Raw genomic sequence first — 21,948 nt, 5'->3', positions numbered from 1 at the left:
TTGTTACTTGTGATAGAGAATGTGGGAATAACGTCTTAATCCTATCTATTTTGATGGGCCGGTAGTTCATGTGTAATATTCCCAAGAACCTGAATTGAGTACATCAAACTCTATGGCTGTTCATTGACCACAAAGGACATTCTGCATGCAATCGGTGTTCAGCTTGTAGTTCCATACATGAACATCAAAGTAGCACTGAAGCTTGCATTATGGATATTATCGAGACCAATAAAAAACGTTTTGCAAGTAATAAAACCTTTGGTTCCACAATCATCTCAGGGTCTTTGATGTACAAGTGCTCGCATACGAAAAAGGAAATTCTAGGTGTGTAGATCTAGAATGGCATGTATCTATTTTTTATGTTTCAAATTTAAATGAATTTGCCAAACTAACAATCCAATTAGGGAAGTTGGTGCATGTTTAAGAATACAAGTAGGTTAGTGTGTGAACAGTTCACAAGAATCTAAGCCTAATTTACTAGGGGACTAAAAACATCAAAATATATATTATTTTTGATGACCTTCATATGGTTCTAACTTCTATTTATAAAAATAGCTATGAACAATCTATACATGCTTAGTGTGACAATATGAAATTAATTGCCTTAGAATCAACAAGGAAACATTTTGCTATATATTTGGTGTAAATAAGCACCAAAAACACTTGAAGAAGAACAAGCATTTTCAAGATTTCTCAAACATGCAAAACACGGTGTGTTACCAATCCGTTGATGGAAGCAACAATTCAGTCGCTTTTCAATTGTATGAGCAAGATTGACGCCAATCGAAAATAGATCACGATTTCTTGAAGTGCTTGATGATTGTGGGGGATCAAGAAAAGGTATTCATTTAGTCCCCCAATCTTTGGTTTTTGTCTTAATAAACTAGAAGAAATAGTACATCAAGTTGCAAAAGGAAAAGAATTAGATGTTCCCAAGCCCATGCATGAGATTATATTTATTGTCATATTTGCCAATAATTATGTATTACCCTCATTTAATGTGGATGCCATGCAACAATTACTTGGTGTAGTGGAAACATTTTGCCAAAACTGGATGGTATCAATATCAAATAACTATTAATACGAACCAAAAAAAGGACGGCAATAAAGGCAAAACTTTTATTTTGGAAAAGTGAAAGGCAATGCAACAAAGAAACTATCCCAAATTCCAACCCCACATAAAAGGGAGAACCAATACAAGTGCTAAGCTTCAAACATCTTGGTATTAAATTCCCAGGTTTATTGTTATTAAATAAGTTGGTCCTAGTTGGGCAACAAAGTGGGAAATGATCACAAAATTATTCACGTATGAAATTGACTTCATGCAGGAAAATTATTCACGTAAACATCGTAATTTAAATTGCTAAAATACGAAAAGGAATCTAGATTATAGGAAACAAATTGCAACAACAAAATAACTTATCCTCTTTATTTAGCCTTGCTAGGCAGTCCATTTGAAGTTGCACAAGAAGAAATGCATAGTTTCTTAGATGGATATTGTCAAATCAATATGGCTAAAGCAAGACATGGAGAAAACTATTATTATGACATGTGCCTTCTTAAAATCACACAACTGATGAGTGTTGGACTTAAAAATGACTTGACTTCATACTCGCAATGTGTCACCTAATTCATTGTTCAATCATGAAGCATTTTTGGTAGAGAAATTGTAATTTTTAAAAAAAAGTGTAAATGGGATGATACGTTGAGGAATATGAAGTTTATGGGTTTAAGATTACGAAAACGGGCAAGATGCTATTATGCTCATTGCAAGGAAAAGGTCCGTATTCTTAACTTTTATAGCCTTTCGGTCAAGAATTCCACGTGGAAAGCATTTATTTTATCTTGTGAATTCAAGACTAGAGTTTTGAATTTGTGACAATTTATCATAAATGCCCTATTATTTCATGCATGGCATAATAGAAAGGAAGCTTAGACGTGACTAGTGAAAAAAAGAGAAAGGTATGTTCCTAAGCAGCTCCTCCATAAAAACAACAAATTGGTAGGTAGTGCAAATAATGAGAAGTGAAATATGACCCCCCACCTCTTGAGAGATAGATATATAGATAGATTCTATTATTGTCTTCAACAATCAAATATGACCTATGAAACCAAAAATATTACATTTCACGTAATACATGTGAAAGCAAATAGTGACAAGAGAGAGAGAGACGGAGAGAGTCTCGCTCCAGTTTTCTAGAGGAGAGGAAGTGGAGGAAGAAGAGGCAACAAGCCACATCTTGAGAGAGAGAGAGAGAGAGATAGAGAGAGATAATAGACATGGGGTGAAAGCCTATATAAAGAAGCTGAAAGGTATTCTCATGTGGAATTTTTGGATGTTAGAGCACGTAGCGATCATTTCCTCAAATGTATATTTAGGTTTTTTAATAACATTATAGAATGTCCCTCTCCCTACATAGGCATATGATAGGTAGAGGAGACTAAGAAGTGTTGTAACTAAGTGGATTTTACACAATTAATATAATTGTGTGCTTTTACCAAGAGAGAGAGAGAGAGATTCTTATATGAAGAAGTTGAAAGGTATTCTTATGTGGAATTTCTAGATGTTAGAGCATGTGGGGATCATATCCTGAAACGCATATTCAGGTTTTCTAATGGCATTACAGGATGTCCCTCTCCCTATATAGGATAGGTAGGTAGGTAGGTAGGTAGAGGAGACTAAGAAGTGTTGTAAGTAAGTAGATTTTACATACAATTAATATAATTGTGTGCTTTTACCAAAAAGAGAGAGAGAGACTTTGAAAGGGACGCAAAAGTCTTGGATTGGATTTAACACCACAATGGAGGAAAGAAAAAGAAGAAATGGAAACACCACAATCATGAGGGGGTTGAAAAGGATGGGCGTTGAAAGGAAGAGACCCCGTTTGACTGACCTTCCTTCGCTCCTTCATGTGGAGAAAGAAAACGAAAGCAATCAGATGAACGGGTGGGCAAACATCTGCGACCCTCCCCCTCTCCCCCGCCCCCACACCTTCATATACATATACATATAAATTAGGTTGAAAAGGATGGGCGTTGAAAGGAAGAGACCCCGTTTGACTGACCTTCCTTCGCTCCTTCATGTGGAGAAAGAAAACGAAAGCAATCGGATGGACGGGTGGGCAGACATCGGCGACCCTCCCCCGCCCCCCCCACCTTCATATACATACATATACATATAAATTAACCCCCCCCAACACATACATTTCAGACACCAAGAGACAGACCAACAATTAACTAACTAACTAACTGATACACACACACAAGACAGACACCATATCCTCTCTATGTCTATCTCTATCTCTGCTGCTTGACTCACTTGTTGACTGTGATATCTCTATAAGCCTGCTCTTCCTTTCTGCTTTTGTAGCAGAAATTATGGTTACAGTCAACAACTCCCCATCCCTTCGCTCCACCTCCTTCTTCTTGTCCCTCTTCTGCTTGGCTATTGTTGTCTGTTGCTCAGTGGACAGAAGTAAGGTTGTAGCTGCAAGCGCCCAGAAAGTGGCAGGTGTGAACCTCGGAGGATGGCTTGTCATCGAGAAATGGATGAGACCCTCCCTCTGGGATGGCATACCTGAACCTGACCTTCTCGTAAGTCCTTTTTACCCTCGTCGCTTTCTTTTTTTTTATTGCCCGGTTAGAGGCTCGCCTCTTAAAAGCTCATTATTGTGTGTTTTTATTTAGGGTTTCTCCCCACCCATGCTCTATTTTATGTTTTTAGGATTCTTTCTTCTAAGTCTTCAAGACTGCTCTATTAGGATTAGGATTAGGGTTCTAGCTCTTTGTTTCTTTGGTGTCAGGTTTCCATATTAGAAGCTCATTTTATGTTTTTTGATTTCCATAATAGAACTTGGATATTCATGGTTTCTTCCTTGCGTCGGCTTTCTTCTTGCATTGCGATATCATTATATGTTTAAAGTTTCTACTAGTTTATTCACTAAAAGTTAATTCTAGGTTTATGGTTTCAAGGCCTGATTATCATTTTTTGGGCTAGGCTCTCTTCTACATTATATAATTTTCAGTTTTTTCCTGTAGTGTGTCGATCGTCTTTATTTTAGAGTTTGGGCTCTACATTTTGCCTTAAGATTTCATTACAAGTTTTAGTGTTCCAACTCCTTACCATCATTTTTCGAGTTTGGGGTTTCCGATAAGAAGCCCACTTTATGTTTTCACAGTTTCTTCTCTTAATTTCATGTTTCAGTAGCATTAGGGTTTCTTCTTGCAAGTCCTCATCTGGCAAATCACACTTCAGAGTTTGGATTTCTTCAATTTTGTTACATTTAGAAACATGCTTACAAGTGTTTCTTCTTATAAGATGAGTTTTCTTTTTGCATCATTATGATATTGTAATTTTCTGGTTTATGTGGACTTATTTTATTTTATTTTATTTGAATGTGGATGTGTGTTTTTTTTCACACGCTCAAAGGATGGATCCCAAATACAATTAAAATCCATCACACTCCAAACATATGTGACAGCAGAAGGTGGAGGAGGGGGGAAACTGGTTGTGAACCGCATGGATCCATCCGGTTGGGAAACATTCAAGGTATGAATCAACTCCTTTATGATGATTTATCTCTCTCTTTTTGTAATTTGGTATTGTCTTCTTCACTTCTTTACGATGATTCTCCTCTTTTTTTGTGATGATTGTTGTCATTTTTGTTTATGATGACTTTGTCTTTTATCTTATTTTGTGAGCCCTGACTTGAGTTTGCAATTTGGTTCTGTTCTGGTTTTCAAATAGATATGGCGGGATTCGGCTGGTGTCTACAGCCTCCGGGTATTCAACAATAAGTTTCTGACTGTCTCTCCTTCGAATGGAGATGTCACAGCAACTGCATCAATACCACTAGAAAACGAGAGATTCACTTTCACAAGAAACTACAACAGGGTGCATATTCAAGCTTCTAATGGAAACTATCTGCAGGTCAGAATTGTCATATAATGTAATATTTGTATCCTTCTTCAGTGGCTCAAATCCTATCTATAAAATCCCAATTTGCATTCAGAATCGGAATTTTTTTATGAATGATACAATCAATTCGTTCCGGAAATTTCTCAGGCAAAAGATATGACTCAACTTACGGCTGATTTTGTATCATCGTCGGGTGAATTCGGATGGGATGACAATGCGGCAACATTTGAGATGATTATCAATAACACATCTCCTTATCATGGAGAATATCAACTAGCCAATGGGTGGGGACCTGAGGTGGCCCCTAGGGTTTTCAAGGAGCATTGGGAATCTTTTATTACGGAATCAGATTTTGCGTACTTGAATAGTATTGGCATAAACATGGTCCGTATTCCTGTCGGATATTGGATTGCAAGTGACCCCAATCCCCCCAAGCCTTTTGTCTCGGGATCGCTTCAAGTATTAGACAATGCATTCGATTGGGCTGAGTAAGTGAAAATTGTAATGAACTCAATTGGTGTGTGGAACTATGCAGCTCGGATTACGGATTGTGAAAATGTCTTTTGGTGAACTTCTATAGGAGGCACAACATTAAGATCATGGTAGACCTGCATGCGGTGCCTGGGTCACAAAATGGTGAAGCCCACAGTGCTACGATTGATGGTGTTGCGGAATGGGCCTCAGGCAGTGATCCTGATGGAACGAGCTACATCGATCTCTCTCTTAATGCAATTGAATTTTTAGCATTGAGGTCGGTTTTCTATTCCACACATTATTATGTATCTTTGTCGTATTAAAGTTACCAGCATATATGTATCCCTATGCAGAACAAATTATATGACTATCTCGGAGAATCCTTGTCATTTTTTAAAAACTTAGTAGTATTCTTTGAAATAACCAACTTGGCTGTGTGTGTTTTTTCCCATATTGCTACATGGACAAAATTGTTTCTTAAAGGAATGGGTTATAAAGTATCAATGCATGAACTGTAAAACCATGATTTTCATTTGTACAACAATTAAGTGAATGGGTTACCGAGAATCAATGCAAGAATTTCCATGAAGTTTAATGCATTTGCTTTTGCCAGGTATGGTAAAAGGAGTGGTCTGTATGGCATTGAGCTACTCAATGAGCCCGTAGCACGTTTTGTTCCCCTTCCTACCCTCAAGAGTTACTATAGACTTGGATATAATAGAGTACGCAAATATAGTGACGCTTACGTTGTGCTTTGCCAACGTTTGGGAGCGGATGCGAACGAATTTGTAGACCTAGGGAACGAATTCCAGAATGCTATCCTTGATCTTCACTATTACAATGTGTTTGGATCAGACTTCCCCAAATTTAATGTGCAAAAGAACATAGACTACATCAACAATGATAGACGAAACGAGATTGAGAACTTGAATCAGAATGGCAATGGACTCTTGACATTTGTTGGTATGTCTATCTGTGGCTTACATACATATAGTGTATATGTAAATATAATATAATATGTATGTATATATTGTTGCTAGATACATATATATATACACACTCTTTGAGGGACCAAAGTCAATAGCTTTATCGTTTGTGTTATTTTAATAGGAGAATGGACAAATGAATGGAAGTTTCGAGAGGCTACTCAATCTGACTACCAAGCATTCGGGCAAGCTCAATTGAAAGTTTATGGAGAAGCAACTGCTGGATGGTCTTATTGGAACTACAAGATTGAGGGAAGTGATTACAAACATTGGGATTTCCATAGAAGTTATGACGAAGAATATATCCTTAAGCCAAATAATGGTTGGAATCCTTGAGAGCACTTGATGATGGCTTATTCTGCAATATAACTACAATGAAAACTAAAACCTTTGATTTGAAATTCATCGTCCTTTTGCATTCCTCCATGGTAGTCTGCCCATCCATCACATCATTATCAAAATAAAAAATTAATAATTGTATTATAATGGAATGAATTTGCATGTATCATGACAAATAATATTAAATGACATATCATTGTTTGTTGAATGTGTATCCAATTGTAGATAATGCACAATAGAATCCCTAATTTCATTGAAAACAAGAAGAAAACCGTGTTAATAGATGTATCTTTACAACCATGGTAACTCACAACCATGTTGTTGACATTGGAAATATACAAAACAAGAAACACCTTATCATCGCAAATTGGTTTGTTATATTATATATATTAAGAGGGAATAATACTTTTTATGGGCGTCATATGTTGCCTATTCTTATAGCGAATGTAAATCTTCAAAATAGTCTATATCTTTGGCAAGGATTTTGTAAACACTCCTGAATGACAAACATATGTGCCTATGCATACGTTATCAAGGATTGAACACAACAATTATGACACATAATATCTTGGGTTCATGAGTGAAAGGCACATAACAACACAATAGAGTATGGTACTCTCCATTATTAACTTAAGCTAAAGTGGATAAAATATGAATACACATAGAAAGGGTTCTTAAGATGGCTATTGGTAAAGTATTTGTGCAATTTCTACATTCACCTTTTTAGGTGTGTTTTTGATAAGTCATCAGAGAGTAAGAAGAAAAAGTAGATGCATGCTTGCACGCACACACATTTATGTATGTATAGATATAGAAAAACATTAGAAAAAGCAAATAAGTGCACACACATACACAAACGGGACAAAAATCCTCTTATATTATTTACAACTCGGTATTACAAAGAGTCCCAATACTGGGACAAAACCAAAATGTGGGTTGGGGCAACTCTACTATGATTAGAGAGAGAGAGAGAGAGAGAGAGAGAGAGAGAGAGAGAGAACCACACACCAACTTGTGCAAACAGGCTAATCAAAGAATAGTCATGATCCTTCCAAGCCCTCTCCATACTCAAATATGGCCATTGGGTCTAATAATTGATGGCAATTGTTGGGTGGTTCATTAGGACTATGGGTTGGGACAAACTGTGATGGAAACCCTCTTGGAACTAAATTAGACTCTCTATTGAATCCCAGTCAATTTTGGAACACTACCCTAGTTGGGACAGATTGGGGACACCATAGTAATCTTGTTGTTGGGATTAACTGACTACACCACAGTCACCATAGCCATCAACATAGCCTCAGCCCAATATGATTTCGGTAGTTTTACATGTGACAACATGCTTCTTACCCTTTCCATTATTGTGTGATTCATCCTCTTTGCAAGACCATTCAACCCAGTGGTCCTCAACATTGTGAATTCAAGTTTTATGCCTTGAGTCTTACAGTACAACTCAAATTGTCCTTTATACTCACCACCGTTATCTGTCTAGACAACCTTCCACTTCTATCCAGATTCTCTTTCTACTCTAGCATGAAACTCTTTAACGATTGACAACACTTGGTCTTTGAACTTCATCATGAAAGCCCACAAATTTCTGCTATCGTCATCAATAAATGTCACAAAATATTGTCCACCCTGATGTGATTGAGCATCCATGAAGCATACATCCATGTGGACCAGCTCTAGTAAACATTCTTTTCTTCTTGGTGGCCTAGAGTGAAAGGCAACTTTGTTTTGTTTTCCAACCAGACAATCCACGCTTTTTTCCAAATGCATTCCTTTTACTCTTGGGAGGAGATTTTACTCAGCCAACATATGCATACCCCTCTCGCTCATGTGACTAGGCCTTTTATGCCATAACTCACTGTCTGAGTTGGCTACCACATTGGCCTCATCTCTACACAACCTTGCATGCATTACATATAATGTGCCTTGTTTTTGCACTCGGGCCACTATCAAACTTCCCTTGCAAAACATCCAAGTACCCTTCTGAAAACTACCATTGTAACCTTCGTCGTCAAGCCTTGTGGCTGATATCAAGTTTAGTTTGACATTCGGCACATGTCACACACCTTCAATATTAACCTGCAGCTAGTTGATGTTAACAAGCACACATTTCCAATACTGACAATCTTACATGCTTCATCATTTCCCATCTTTACATAGCCATAGTCACCGGTTGTATAGGATGAGAAACATTCCCTTTTCGGAGTTAAGTGAAACGATGCGCCAAAATCAACTACTCAAGAACACTCATCGTTTGGAAGATTGACACTAGCTTGTTCACAAATGAATAATAGTTCTTCCTCACTAGTTGCAATGGTTGAGGTGTTTTTCTCATAAGAATTTTTTTTGGGGTTCAACATCATCAACAATGCCTTTGTCCTTCTTAAGGTGTCAACAATTCTTTTGGAAATGACCAAGTTTCCCACAATAGAAACACGTGAGTCTTCATCCAGACTTTGACTTGGCATGAGACTTGTCTCTATTTTGAGGACTCCTATGTTTACTTTTTCCTCTACCAAGGTTTTGTGCCACATTCGCTTATGATTGAGACAAGACACTCTTTTCTTTTCTTCTTGTCTCTTCGTTGAGGATGTTCGTCTTTACTACTTGTAAAGACAGGTTCTCTTCTTGACAAGAAGCATTAAGTGACACTACTAGGTTCTCCCAACTAACTTGTAGGGTACAAAGTAGTAACAGGGCTTGCAACGCATTATCTAATAGAAACTTTGCTAATGTTAGTTGGTTTACTAACCCCATGAAAGTACTGATGTAAACCACAATGCTATTACCAATTATGTACTTTAGCCTCACCAACTTTCTCATTAGGGAAGCTTTGTTGAGAGTATTTTTCCTTTCATACAGACCAGAGAGCTTATCCATAGGTCGTAGGCATTTGTATCATTTGCCACATGTTCAAGGATACTCACGTCTACACACTATCTTATGGTTGCCATTGCCTTTCTATAGGATTTTCCACTCAAACCCTAGTTCCTCCATTGCTATTTCCTTCCTATCTATCGGTTCGTATAGATCTGTAACTATCAGAAGATTCTCCATCTTGATCTTCCGGTCAGAGTAGTTATGGGAGTCTAAGACTAAAAATCCCGAAAAGCTGCTTTTTCCTTCCATCTAGAACCTAATGCTCTGATACCAGTTTGAAATGATTATGATCAAGGATAAAACACTAAGATTCAGATGTGAGACACAAACATAAGGAAGAGACACACGAATTACGTGGAAGCCCTAAAACTAGGGAAAACCATGGGACACTAGGCCAACAAGATTCCACTATAGATCAAGAGTATACAAATCGGATTACAAGACCTCAAGGAAGGAGATATGGTACTATAATTCACCTCTCAAATTCATAAGAAAAAATTCAAAGTACGAGCACAAGGTCCATACATTGCATCAACCATGATGAAGATAAGCGTATGCATGCTATGAGCACTTCATGATATCAATATCCCAGGTTTTACCAATGGAAGTAAGATGAAATGGTATTATGGAACACTTACACTTGAGCCATTACTTATGAACAAACATCAAAATTTGGAGGCTGTTGAGAATCGAACTCAACTTCCCATAGGAATAGTGTTCACACTAGTCGGAAGACAACTTACTAGGACATTTTTGTAATTAGTAGAAAGGGCATTTGCCCTAGTCTAGTTGGTATTTAAACCAACCTTTGGTAACTTAGTTACTGTTGGATGTAATATACAGTTTCTTGTTTAGAGCTCTCACTCTCTCCCTCTCTCATTCTCTCTTGTGTGTGTGTGCGCGCACACACACACACACACACACACACACACACACACAGAGTCCTTCCGCTTCACAGAATCACCCTCAATTCTTTACATGGTATCAGAGCACGTGGTAGCTTGATCCAAGCCCATCGCCTTTACATGTGTTTTGCTCAATCTCGTAGAGAACCGGCTGATCGTTGTAGCAACGATTTTTGCACAGCTTGCATCAAGAGTAGAAGAAGTTCGACAATGAACACCCAGATGGGAAGCGCTCTTCCCACCGAGAAGCTCGATAGAACAAAATTTGCATCTTGGGAGTACAAGATGCATCAATACCTTGTCGGACAAGGTTACTGGAGCTACATCAAGGGAGCTCACGAAACGCAACCCAACCCGACACACACCGACTACCTAGCGTGGAAGCAGGCCGCGAGCCGTGTGTGGTATTGCCTTGCATCATGCGTCCATGACCACATGCTTGACTATATTCGATATTCGAAAATGCTGAAAGAAGCTCGAGGAAATCTCAAGAAGATCTTTGTGGCCAATACGGCTGCACGAAAGCTCCAACTTCGATAGGAGCTAAACAACATGCAACAGAGGGATATGTCGATTGCCGACTATACCTTGAAGATCAAGGAGCTCTGTGATGCCCTCGGATCGATCAATGTCATCATAGACGATGACGAAATGGTGCAAATATGCCTCGGAGTCTTAGCACCACGATTCGACACGATCAAATCGGCCATTCTCCCAAGGGAGAACCCACCTTCCTTTTTCGACCTTCAATCAATATTATTGGTGGAAGAAAACCATGTCTGACAAAGGAGTAATGCATCGGATGGTTAGATGCTTTACTCACAATCGGACGATAGAAGAGGATTCAACCGAGGAAATAGAGGTCGATTCGGCTGAGGCGGACAGGGTCAGGTGACTTGAGAACGCAACTCCCACCAATGGCAAGAGGATAGGAACAGTCCCAGAGAGTTCAACAGAAGGGGGAGCTAGCCCGTTGGACCAAGAAATCATAACAACTTGATCGAATGCGGGTACTGTGGAAAACACGGCCACTATGAAGAGGAGTGCCAAAAAAAGATACGAGACTCGGCTTCGACTAGCTGACAACTCACAAACTACGTTTCAAATTTCGACTACGACGACTGTGGCGGGATGTTTGTAATGAGGCATGAAGCACATTCGATGTCGGCACAGGCCCCGACTAGCACCTCTTCTTCAGATAGCATATGGTTTGTTGACTCGGGAGCATCCAATCATATGACGTTCCATGAAGATTGGTTCCGAGAATTATGAAAGCTCGATCAACCCGGCTATGTCGAAACCGGAGATGATACGACTCACCCAATTCGGCATGTCGGAAATGTTCCATTCGGAAATCATGGCAAACAAACCTACCCCAAGAAGATCTTGCATGTCCCAACCATCACGAAAAACCTGGTCTCGGTCGGCCAGATTGCCGAACAAAGCATGCAAGTACGATTCAATAATGAAGGGTGCTTCATCAGAAAGGACAATCAAATCATAGCGCATGGTTGCCGAGAAGGCCAAATGTTCATCCTTGAATCAGAAGAGGTGAAATCTACTATGTTCACGAAAGGCCTTAAAGTTGAAACCGACTTGAAATTGTGGAACAAGCGAATTGGCCACATTAATCTCTAGAAGCTCCAGAACATGCAATCGAAAGGAGTTGTAATCGAACTCCCGAACTTTACCGAGAAGGAGATGGATGTCGGTAAAGTTTGGAACATGCCAGTTCGGAAAACAACACCGACATCCATTCCCGAAAGAGAGGAATGTGAGTAAAGGGATCCTGGATGTAGTACATTCAGATATGTGGGGACCAGCCCAGACCGCAACATTCGGAGGTTGCCGCTACTATATCACGTTCATCAATGACTTCTGTAGGCCCACCTGGATTTACCCGATGAGACAGAAGAGCGAAGTGTTCAGACACTTCCAAAGGTTTAAGAATGAAGTCGAAAAAACCATCGGCAAACATGTACGCTGCCTTCGATCGGATGGAGGCAAAGCATATTTCTCAGATGAGTTTTCGACAGATCTCCAAAAGGAAGGAATACGACGAGAATTCTTGTGTCGACATACACCTCAGCAAAATGGTGTGGCCGAACAGAAGAATCGACACATAGTAGAGGTTGCATGAGCAATGATGAATGAGAAGAACCTACCGAAATCATATTGGGCAGAAGCGGTGAACACAATCGTATATCTCATGAACAGGTGCACAACCTTTGCGGTACACGACGTAACCCCTCATGAGAGTTTTTTTGGAAAGAACCTAGATTTATCACATGTCCGTATTTTTGGCTCAATCGCCTATGTGCATATTCCCGATGAGACGCGACAAAAGCTCGACCCGAAGTTGGAGAAAAGTATCCTTGTCAGGTACTCGCTCGAACAGAAGGGGTACAAATGCTATAACCCATCTACCCGAAAAGCTCGAGTGAGTCGAGACATTGTTTTCGACGAATCAACATCCTGGTACGATCCAGAGATGCCTTTGATTTCTACTCCAGTCGACTCAGAATTTGCGGAACAAGAGCTACAAGAAGAAGATCGATTCAGACACACGTACGAAGACAACCCGCATATGACAAGGGTAAGTGGACTACAAGAGCTGTCGAGCGATCGAAGCACATCTCAGCCGAGTTCGAACCTAGACAAAGGCAAGGCGAAAATGCTAGAATATGAAGACCTGATAGACAATGAGTCAACTCACTTCCTTGACAGTGAATTTGAAGGCCTTGACATCCGGACAAATGGAGCGAAGAAAGCATTAGTCTTTGTGAATGAGAAGTTAAGCCAGTCTACCCGTGAAAAGAACCTCGTATGCCATTTTGGCTATGATGAGTATATGGCGTATCATTATGCCTTCATGATGAAGGTAGCAACTGTCCAAGAGCCAGAAACATTTTCTGAAGCTGTGAAGGACCCGCGATGGGTCGATGTGATGAATGAAGAAATGTAGGCAAAGTGCAAAAACGAGACATGGAACCTTGTTCCCCATTCACCTCACAAGAATGTGATAGGTAGTAGATGGATCTATAAGGTGAAATACAATGCTAATGGCTCAGTAAATCACTTCAAAGCACAACTCGTCACAAAAGGATACACTCAAACACACGGAGTCGATCATGAGGAGACCTCTGCCCCGATGGCAACGATGACGATTGTTCAGACAGTCATAGCTCTCACAGTTGCAAAAGGGTGGAACCTCCACCAAATGGACGTAAACAAGGCCTTCCTATAAGGCGAACTAGAAGAGGAGGTGTACATGATACAACCACATGGCGTCGAATCGCGTACTCACCCGAAAGCCGTGTACTGACTCAAGAAGCCACTCTACGGCCTTAAGCAAGCACCACGTGCTTGGCATTCGAAGATAATGCAATATCTTCATCAAATTGGTTTTTGAATGTCGAAATTCGACAACTCCCTCTACATCCAAAACGAGTCGAACAATCCGATTGTCATCATACTGTACGTGGATGATCTGGTCATCAGAGGAAAGGATCTTGCCGGGATCAATAAGGTCAAGTCACTCCTATCCGGCAAGTTCGAAATGAAAGAACTACACGAGCTCCACTACTTCCTCGGTATCGAAGTAATGTGGACACTACTCGGGATACTGATCTCTCAACGACACTACGTTCTCAACTTACTCTACAAGTTTGGAATGACCGAGTGCCCCTCTCGACCGAAATCTCAAGCTCGATGCTGATTCGGGAACCGAAGAGTGCGAGCCAACTCAGTATCGTCAACTGATCGGTAGACTCATCTACCTAACCATCACATGACCCGACCTTAGCTATTCGGTCGGCCTACTTAGCCAATTCATGCAAAATCCTCGAAATGTTCATTTCTATTGTGCTAAGAGGGTACTTATGTACATTTGTGGGAGGATGGATTTCGGCATCACATACAAGTCGGATACGATCATCCAGCTCGAAGGGTACACGGACGCAGACTGGGCCGGCTATAAGGCCAATAGACGATTGACTTCCGGATTCATCTTCTCCCTTGGCAACAGAGCGATCTCCTAGAGCAGCAAGAAGCCACCGACAATCGCACCGTCGACCACGGAGGCCGATTACAGGGGTGCAACAATCGTCGCGTGCGAAGCTGTCTGGCTCAAACGCATCTTGAAGGACCTGGGCGTTCCCATCACAGATCCAATTCGCCTCTTCTGCGACAACATGAGCAACATCTATCTCGTTCAAAACTCAGTATTCCATGCGCAGACTAAACACATTGAAGTGCACTATCACTTTATTCGCAAACGCGTTCAAGCTGGTGATATTGATTTACAACATATCAGCACGAACCTTCAGGTTGATGATATCTTTACGAAGGCCTTAGGTATTAACAAGCTGCGGCAGTTCGCGACGAACCTTGATCCCTCAATCACCGACCAACCGCGCTTGAGGGGGAGTATAGTAGCCGATGCCGAACAGTAACTGATTAGTCAATCGAAGCCGACTAAACAATTGAACAGTCGAACACGAAGAGTCAAACAATCGAAATTGTAAGCCGTGTTGACTAGCCTCTCAAAAACCGAAAGCCGATTCAGCCGAGTCGAAGTTTTCGAAGATTGAACCGAAACAACTTTTTGGCTTCCCGAAGTTTTGTTTGAAGGGGCGTGTTGAGAATCGAACTCAACTTCCCATAGGAATAGTGTTCACACTAGTTAGTGGACAACTTACTAGGACATTTTTGTAATTAGTAGAAAGGGAATTTGCCCTAGACTAGTTGGTATTTAAACCAACCTTTTGTAACTTAGGTACTGTTGGATGTAATATACAGTTTCTTGTTTAGAACTCTTACTCTCTCCCTCTCTCATTCTCTTTTGTGTACACACACACACACACACACACACACACACACACACACACACACACACACACACACACACACACACAGAGTCCTTCCGCTGCACAGAATCACCCTCGATTCTTTACAGAGGCAAATATAAAGAAATCGGAAGCATGTACAATTAGACTAGAAGTCGACCTCCGATATATGCAAAGAAAGCTAAAACAATAAGGACAATCACACCTAGTAGTGATCACATCGATGACTTGCGAGAAAAATCATTGTTGTAAGTACCTATCAAGCCAACAACTTCACATTGGCACCATAGTTGACACTAGTCTGTCATTCACACTCCTATCCTTTGACATGTGGGAAAAATTGGGTTTCCTTGACTTGGACACATGCTATGAGCTCTTCCATGGGTTTGATGGATCGACCTCATATTTTCTAAGAGCACATACCCACTAAATTAAGACAACCTAGAGTGTCCACTCGACCAAAGCATGAGTCTTAGCACCTAAAGTCTTATACAATGCATGCTTGTTAGGCTAAGATTCGAGCCTAGTTAGGCATTGCATGATCGCACCTAGTAAATGTGCCATATACTTCCCTTCATCCACTAGTCTTAATGAAGAGAGCTTGAGCACCATACAAGATAGCCAATCCCAACCCCAGTCAATACAAGTGATGACTGCCAAAGTCATTCAGTCACCACCACCGTAAAAGATGTCAAATTCACACCATGAAAAGAAGCAAAGGTGGATAGCAAAAAGCACAATGGCACAGGAAACAACACAACCTCTTGTACTAAGAATGACCGAAAAACAAAAATTTGGGTTGATATCCATGGGATATTTGCTAAGGAAAAACACAAGGATGAAGGTGTCCCATGGTGTATCCGTTTAGGGTTTAGGGTTTGATTCCTACCTAGTGCACATTAAGGATTTATTATGTTTTGTATTTTCAAAGAAAAAAGGAATAAGTTCATTTAATGTTAAAAATAGAGCTCTACCTCTTTCTCTATTAAAAAAGGAGAAGAGGGCTTATTTGAGGTTGCTCATTTTGTGTTTTAGGAGTGCACTGTTAGGGTTTCGTGATGCTTTTCTTCATCATCATCATCATCATCATCTTCTTCTTCTTCCTCTTCTTCTCTTCAACGTACTTGAGGTCTTAGGGTTCTATTTTCCTCTTCTTCGAAAATATTAGAGTTTTTAGTTCTTGTTCTACTTCTTGGTCTTATTGTTCTCAAGTGTACCTTGAGACCTATTCTGTAGCAACCACCATTATGTGTTGGTTGATTCAAAGAGAGGCTCAACAAGCTTGCACACCGGTCTTTCAAAGGGATGACGAAGTGGGCCAAGAACACTACACCACTTCGAGCCATCAGAGGCTCATTCAACTCATCTACTCTACGAGCTTTAACCCTTTTACTTTCGTTTCCGTTTTATTACTCACCATTTTAAACTTTCTTGCAAATTGTGAACCTATTTTATTGACGGGAACTGATCGTTCCTTATGCGCAACGCTCAGCCACAACTGAGCTTAGAATGATACACAGAAAATGGGAAATAAACACGACAAGAAGAAGAAGAGAATACACAGGAGGTTTACGTGGAAAACCCCAAACTAGGGGAAAAAACCATGGCAGCCCACAGGCTGCAAACTGTCACTATGTAGGAATATACAACAGTGAGTTCACTGAGGCACCGACCTTGTGCTCACGTATCTTCGCCACAGGCGGCGGTTACAACAGAGGCAACGACCTCTTTCTCTCTCTCTCTCTCTCTCTGTACAGTTACGCACACTAATCTCGTGCAAAACAGAAAATGACAACTACTACTAAAAGTTTGCCCTAAGTCATATTTATACTAATATGACTTTTCGGCTATTTACAAATATAGCCTCGATGGACTCTCAGAAACATATTTACGGTTATGTCTCTTCATCCGGTTCATACTGGGTTTGCACCATCCGGCTCTCCGTAGCCGGGTACTCATCCGGTTCATACCGGGTCTGTATCATTCGGCTCTCCGTAGCCGGGTACTCCTCATCCGGTTCATACCGGGTCTGTATCGTCCGGCTCTCCGTAGTCGGGTACTCCTCATCCGGTTCATACCGGGTCTGTATCATCCGGCTCTCCGTAGTCGGGTACTCCTCATCCGGTTTTGGCCTCGGCCGAGATTGTTCGTCCGCACTGTTCTTCTCCCTTCCCATCCGGAGGGACCTGTCTCCCAACATTTATAAAGGGAATTTCTTTCGTAATCTATCATTTTTGGCCTAAAAGGAGGCCTAGTTTGGACTTGATATTGTGAAATCCCTTCGTAATCTCATGTTCTTTGGACTAATCATGTGTTTCTATCTTAACCTCATCACTCCCTTCGACTCTAATGAGCCTTCGACTCCTACAAGCCTTCGACTCCAAAAAGCTTTTGACTCCTATGAGCCTTCGAGCCTCCAAACTTCTACACCCTCCTAGTCTTTGTGTCCTCCCTAGTCCAAAACCTCCATGGTCCCGCTTGAGTAGCAGACGCATGCATGTTTACACAACAACATGCAAAAACTAGCTTCCGGACCAATGACTTACATCGACCACTTGCATGAGAACATCACCAACTCCATTGTTGGTAATACAACCAAAGAAAATTCCCCTCACACAACACTAGGTGGAAAAGACTAACGTGTATACACTCCTTGTAAAGAATCAATAGTGATTCTTGTGCAACGGAATAGGTTAGAGATGTGTGTTATGTGTGTGTGTGTGAGAGATAGATAGATAGATAGATTATATTATCATCTTTGGAGGTCAAATATGACCTATGAGACCAAAAATATTACATTTCACGTGATACGTGTGAAAGTGACTAGTGACTCTCGATGTTCAAGAACTTGACCAATGAATGTTGCAATTGAGAGTGCACATTGTGGTTGTGAGAGGAATTCATGCAAAGATTGGGCTTGATCGATGAGATGTGGAAAGCATGGTCGAATATGATCAAAGGCAGAGCATTGTATCAAAGTGTGATACTCAGATTTGTGAACTTGTTTAGGGCAAAGTGTGCATAACCGACCACTCTCATCACTTGTGCCCCAACACCCTATTTCACATCGCAATGCATGTGAGCTAAGTCGCATGGAAGCAATGGTTTGAATGGCAGATAACGGTATGGGCTCTAACATGTATGGATGTGTACGATTTCCCCGTTCCGCAAAGAATATGGTTTTGTAGTTAGGTGCAACATGTATAGCATAATATGTGAAGCGTGAGTCTCCACATTTGTCCCATGTCATGATACATTGGCGTTGCAAAAATGCCTCATTTACAGAGGAATCTAATGATGCATCATGAAGCGAGGAGAGAAACAAAAGATAGATAGAACAAGATTTTGTATATTACAAAGGAGATTAACCGACATATTACAAAGTAGGAGGAGAGTACTTTATATAGTCACTCTCTCTCTTCATTAACTACCGAAGCTAATGAGTCATTGGGAATGTGGAAACTCATTAGTTATGTGCCATAGAATATGATTCTATGACACATAGTTAATGTGTAGAGAGTAGAGGTGTGACTTTTGACCTTCGAGTGTTTATACACTCTCAAGGGTCTGTTCACACATTAGACTAGGTTGAGCTTGATTCTCAACATGCCCCCTCAAGCTCAACTTTGGTCGGCTTGTCCGCTTCGTCTGGTACCCAGTTTGGACGGTATTCGGTTCTCTCTTGTTTGGTGTCCGCTTCGGCGGATACCCTCTTCAGACATACTCCCCCTCAAGCTTGGCAAGTTAGGGATCATCAATCCAAGGTCTAACATGAATTGCCAAAGCTTGTCGGCTCCTAGGGATTTGGTGAAGATGTCGACTGTCAGAAGATTCGTGTTCATGTGTTGAAGGTCGACATCTCCAGCCTGAACACGCTCTTGAATGAAGTGATAGTGCACTTCGATATGCTTCATGTGTGCGTGGAACACTGGGTTCCGAGCCAGATGAATACGGCTCATGTTGTCGCAGTAAAGGGGAATCAAATCATTGATGGGAACCATACGGCTTGAATATCCTTCAATATCCTCTTGAGCCATACGGCTTGACATGCAACCACCGCGGCGCCCTTGTATTCGGCCTCCAGGAGATGGCTCCACTTCCAAGGGAAAAGACGAAACCAGAGGTGGATCGTTGATCGGCTTTGTAGCTGGCCCAATCGGTATCTGTGTACCCTTCGAGTTGAATTAGCATGGTCGACTTATAGAGAATACCATAGTCCATCGTTCCACTCACATATCATAGCACTCGCTTAGCACAATCCAAATGGATATCTTGTGGAGTTTGCATGAATTGGTTAAGGAGGCTGACCGGATAGCTTAGGTCGGGTTGAGTGATCGTGACATAGATGAGACTACCAACAAGTTGTCGATAGTGTGTCGGCTCACACTCTGTGGTGCCCAAATTGGCATCCAGTTTGAGGTTTCGATCGAGAGGCGTTACCACAGATTTGCACTCGGTCATCTCAAACTTGTATAACAAGTTGAGTATGTAGTGTCGTTGAGAGATCATTACTCTGGTTGGAGTCTGGATTACCTTAATGCCAAGGAAGTAATGGAGCTCTTTCATGTCTGTTATCTCGAATTTGTTGGAGAGGAGGGACTTGACCTTGTTGATGTCAACTAGATGCTCACTTGCAATGACCAGATCATCCACATATAGGATGATGACAATCAAACTTTTGGAATCGGTTCATACATAGAGAGAATTGTCGGATTTGGACATTCGAAAGCCGATTCAGTGAAGATATCGTGTTATCTTCGAGTACCAAGCACGCAATGCTTGCTTAAAGCCGTAGAGAGGCTTCTTGAGTCGGTAGACGGCTTTCGGATGAATATTGGATTCGAAGCCAGGTGGTTGTATCATGTACAACTCCTCTTCTAATTCTCCTTGAAGAAAGGCGTTCTTGACATCCATCTGGTGGAGGTGCCACCCATTCGCTGTAGCAAGCGCTATCACAGTCCACATGGTTGTCATCTTTGCCACCGGGGCAAAGGTCTCTTCATAGTCGACTCCCTGTGTTCGTGCATAGCCCTTTGCTATGAGTCGAGCTTTGCAGTGGTTGATGGAACCGTCGACATTATACTTCACTTTGTATATCCATCTGCAACTGATTGCCTTCTTGTACAGTGAGTGAGGGATGAGATCCCATGTCTCATTCTTCCTTAGAGCTTGCATCTGTCATGATATGGCAAAACTCGAACCCATGACCTTATGTAATATGGGTTGAGCTCTTGACCATTACACTATCTATTGTAATACGTAGGATATTATTTTCATTTAAGTTTTACTATAGAAAATTAATGTATATTCCAAATTTCTCTGGAACATTCTAGAAGCTTCAAGATTACTCTTGAGAACACTATACAAGGAGGCACAAGGCATTATTTCAAACCAAATTGGTTCAAACAGTCAGGAATAGTACTAAAACAGAGAGAGAATCAGTACTAGAGAAGGGAAGTACTATTAGTACTAAGAGGGCTGACCGCGTAAGACTCACGAGAGAGGAAGAGAGAAAAGGAGAGAGAGAGAGAGAGAGAGAGAGAGAGAGAGAGAGAGAGAGAGAGAGAGAAGATGATGATAACAAAGGATATATTATGTGAAGAGTAAATACAAAATAAGTATGAGGCTTAAGATTGGCGTTGAACCTGAACTAATTTGGTCCCTCTGGTCTTCTTTTCGGTTTCCCTCATCCTCTTACTCCTTTTTCCAATACTATGGCTATTGTTAGTGCCCAAGAATATCAATCCGTTTTTTCTGAGCTTCATTGTCTAAAAGAAAAATTCATTGCATTAGAACACGAAAACCAACGATTGTTAACAAATTGCTTTAGAAAAACAACAAACGTAGCAACAACATGGGGAGTTGCAACAACAACATGGGGAGTTAGCGTTACATGTGCAACAACTCGAAGCAACCATCGTAGTGTTGCAACAACAGGGATCAAGTCCCCAAGGACTTCATAAAGAGCCCAAGATTGGACTTCTTGTGAAATTTGATGGAACACGATCACAATTCAGAGGATTCCTTAATCAGGTACCTTTAGTCATTTAGATGCATCCTTCCCGATACCCCACTGATGCATCCCGAGTAGGCTTAATAGGCACATTGCTCAGCAGCTCAGCCTTGGCATGGTTTGCTCCGCTTTTAGAAAAACAATCTCCCTTGCTTAATAACTTTGAAGACTTTATTAGCGAGTTTAAAGCCTGCTTTCGAGATACCGGCAACATCAGGACGACGATCAACAAGATCCGACGATTACGTCAAGGTGATCGTCCAGCCTTTGCCTACGCAGCGGATTTCTGTCTACTCGCCTCAGATATCCCTTGGGATAATCAAGCACTAATGGAGCAATTTCGCTACGGCCTGCAAAACGACGTCAAAGATATACTTTTAGCCTTCCCCGAAGAACCAAAATCTCTCACAGAGGCAATCAGTCGAGTGGTTCGATGCGACAACCGCCTTTTTGAACGACGTTCGGAATGACAATTACAAATACCATGGACTAGGCCAGAGCCCACATACGCCTCAGTCGCAACTAAACCGTTTGCACGAGATGTATCTCAGGCAAATACTCCGACACCGATGGAAAT

At 41.1% G+C, this 21,948-nt stretch overlaps 1 protein-coding gene across 1 annotated transcript; it reads left to right on the top strand.

Annotated features, from left to right (window-relative positions):
- The first annotated feature begins 3,332 nt into the window (after positions 1-3,332).
- Positions 3,333-6,925, top strand: LOC147859015 (putative glucan 1,3-beta-glucosidase A). The gene is made up of 7 exons (XM_087326153.1): positions 3,333-3,594; positions 4,430-4,549; positions 4,748-4,930; positions 5,066-5,406; positions 5,499-5,669; positions 6,006-6,355; positions 6,503-6,925. Exons 1-7 carry the CDS (start codon positions 3,379-3,381, stop codon positions 6,712-6,714), a joined length of 1,593 nt encoding a protein of 530 aa, XP_087182279.1. The 5' UTR covers positions 3,333-3,378; the 3' UTR covers positions 6,715-6,925.
- Positions 6,926-21,948: the final 15,023 nt, after the last annotated feature.

Source organism: Azolla caroliniana, unplaced genomic scaffold (assembly GCF_043228905.1).
Source record: "Azolla caroliniana isolate FFs.n. ecotype wild unplaced genomic scaffold, voAzoCaro1.0.p SCAF_10, whole genome shotgun sequence".
Lineage (NCBI taxonomy): Eukaryota > Viridiplantae > Streptophyta > Polypodiopsida > Salviniales > Salviniaceae > Azolla > Azolla caroliniana.
The sequence above is the reverse complement of the archived record's forward strand: the minus strand, read 5'-3'. Positions and strand labels throughout refer to the sequence as shown.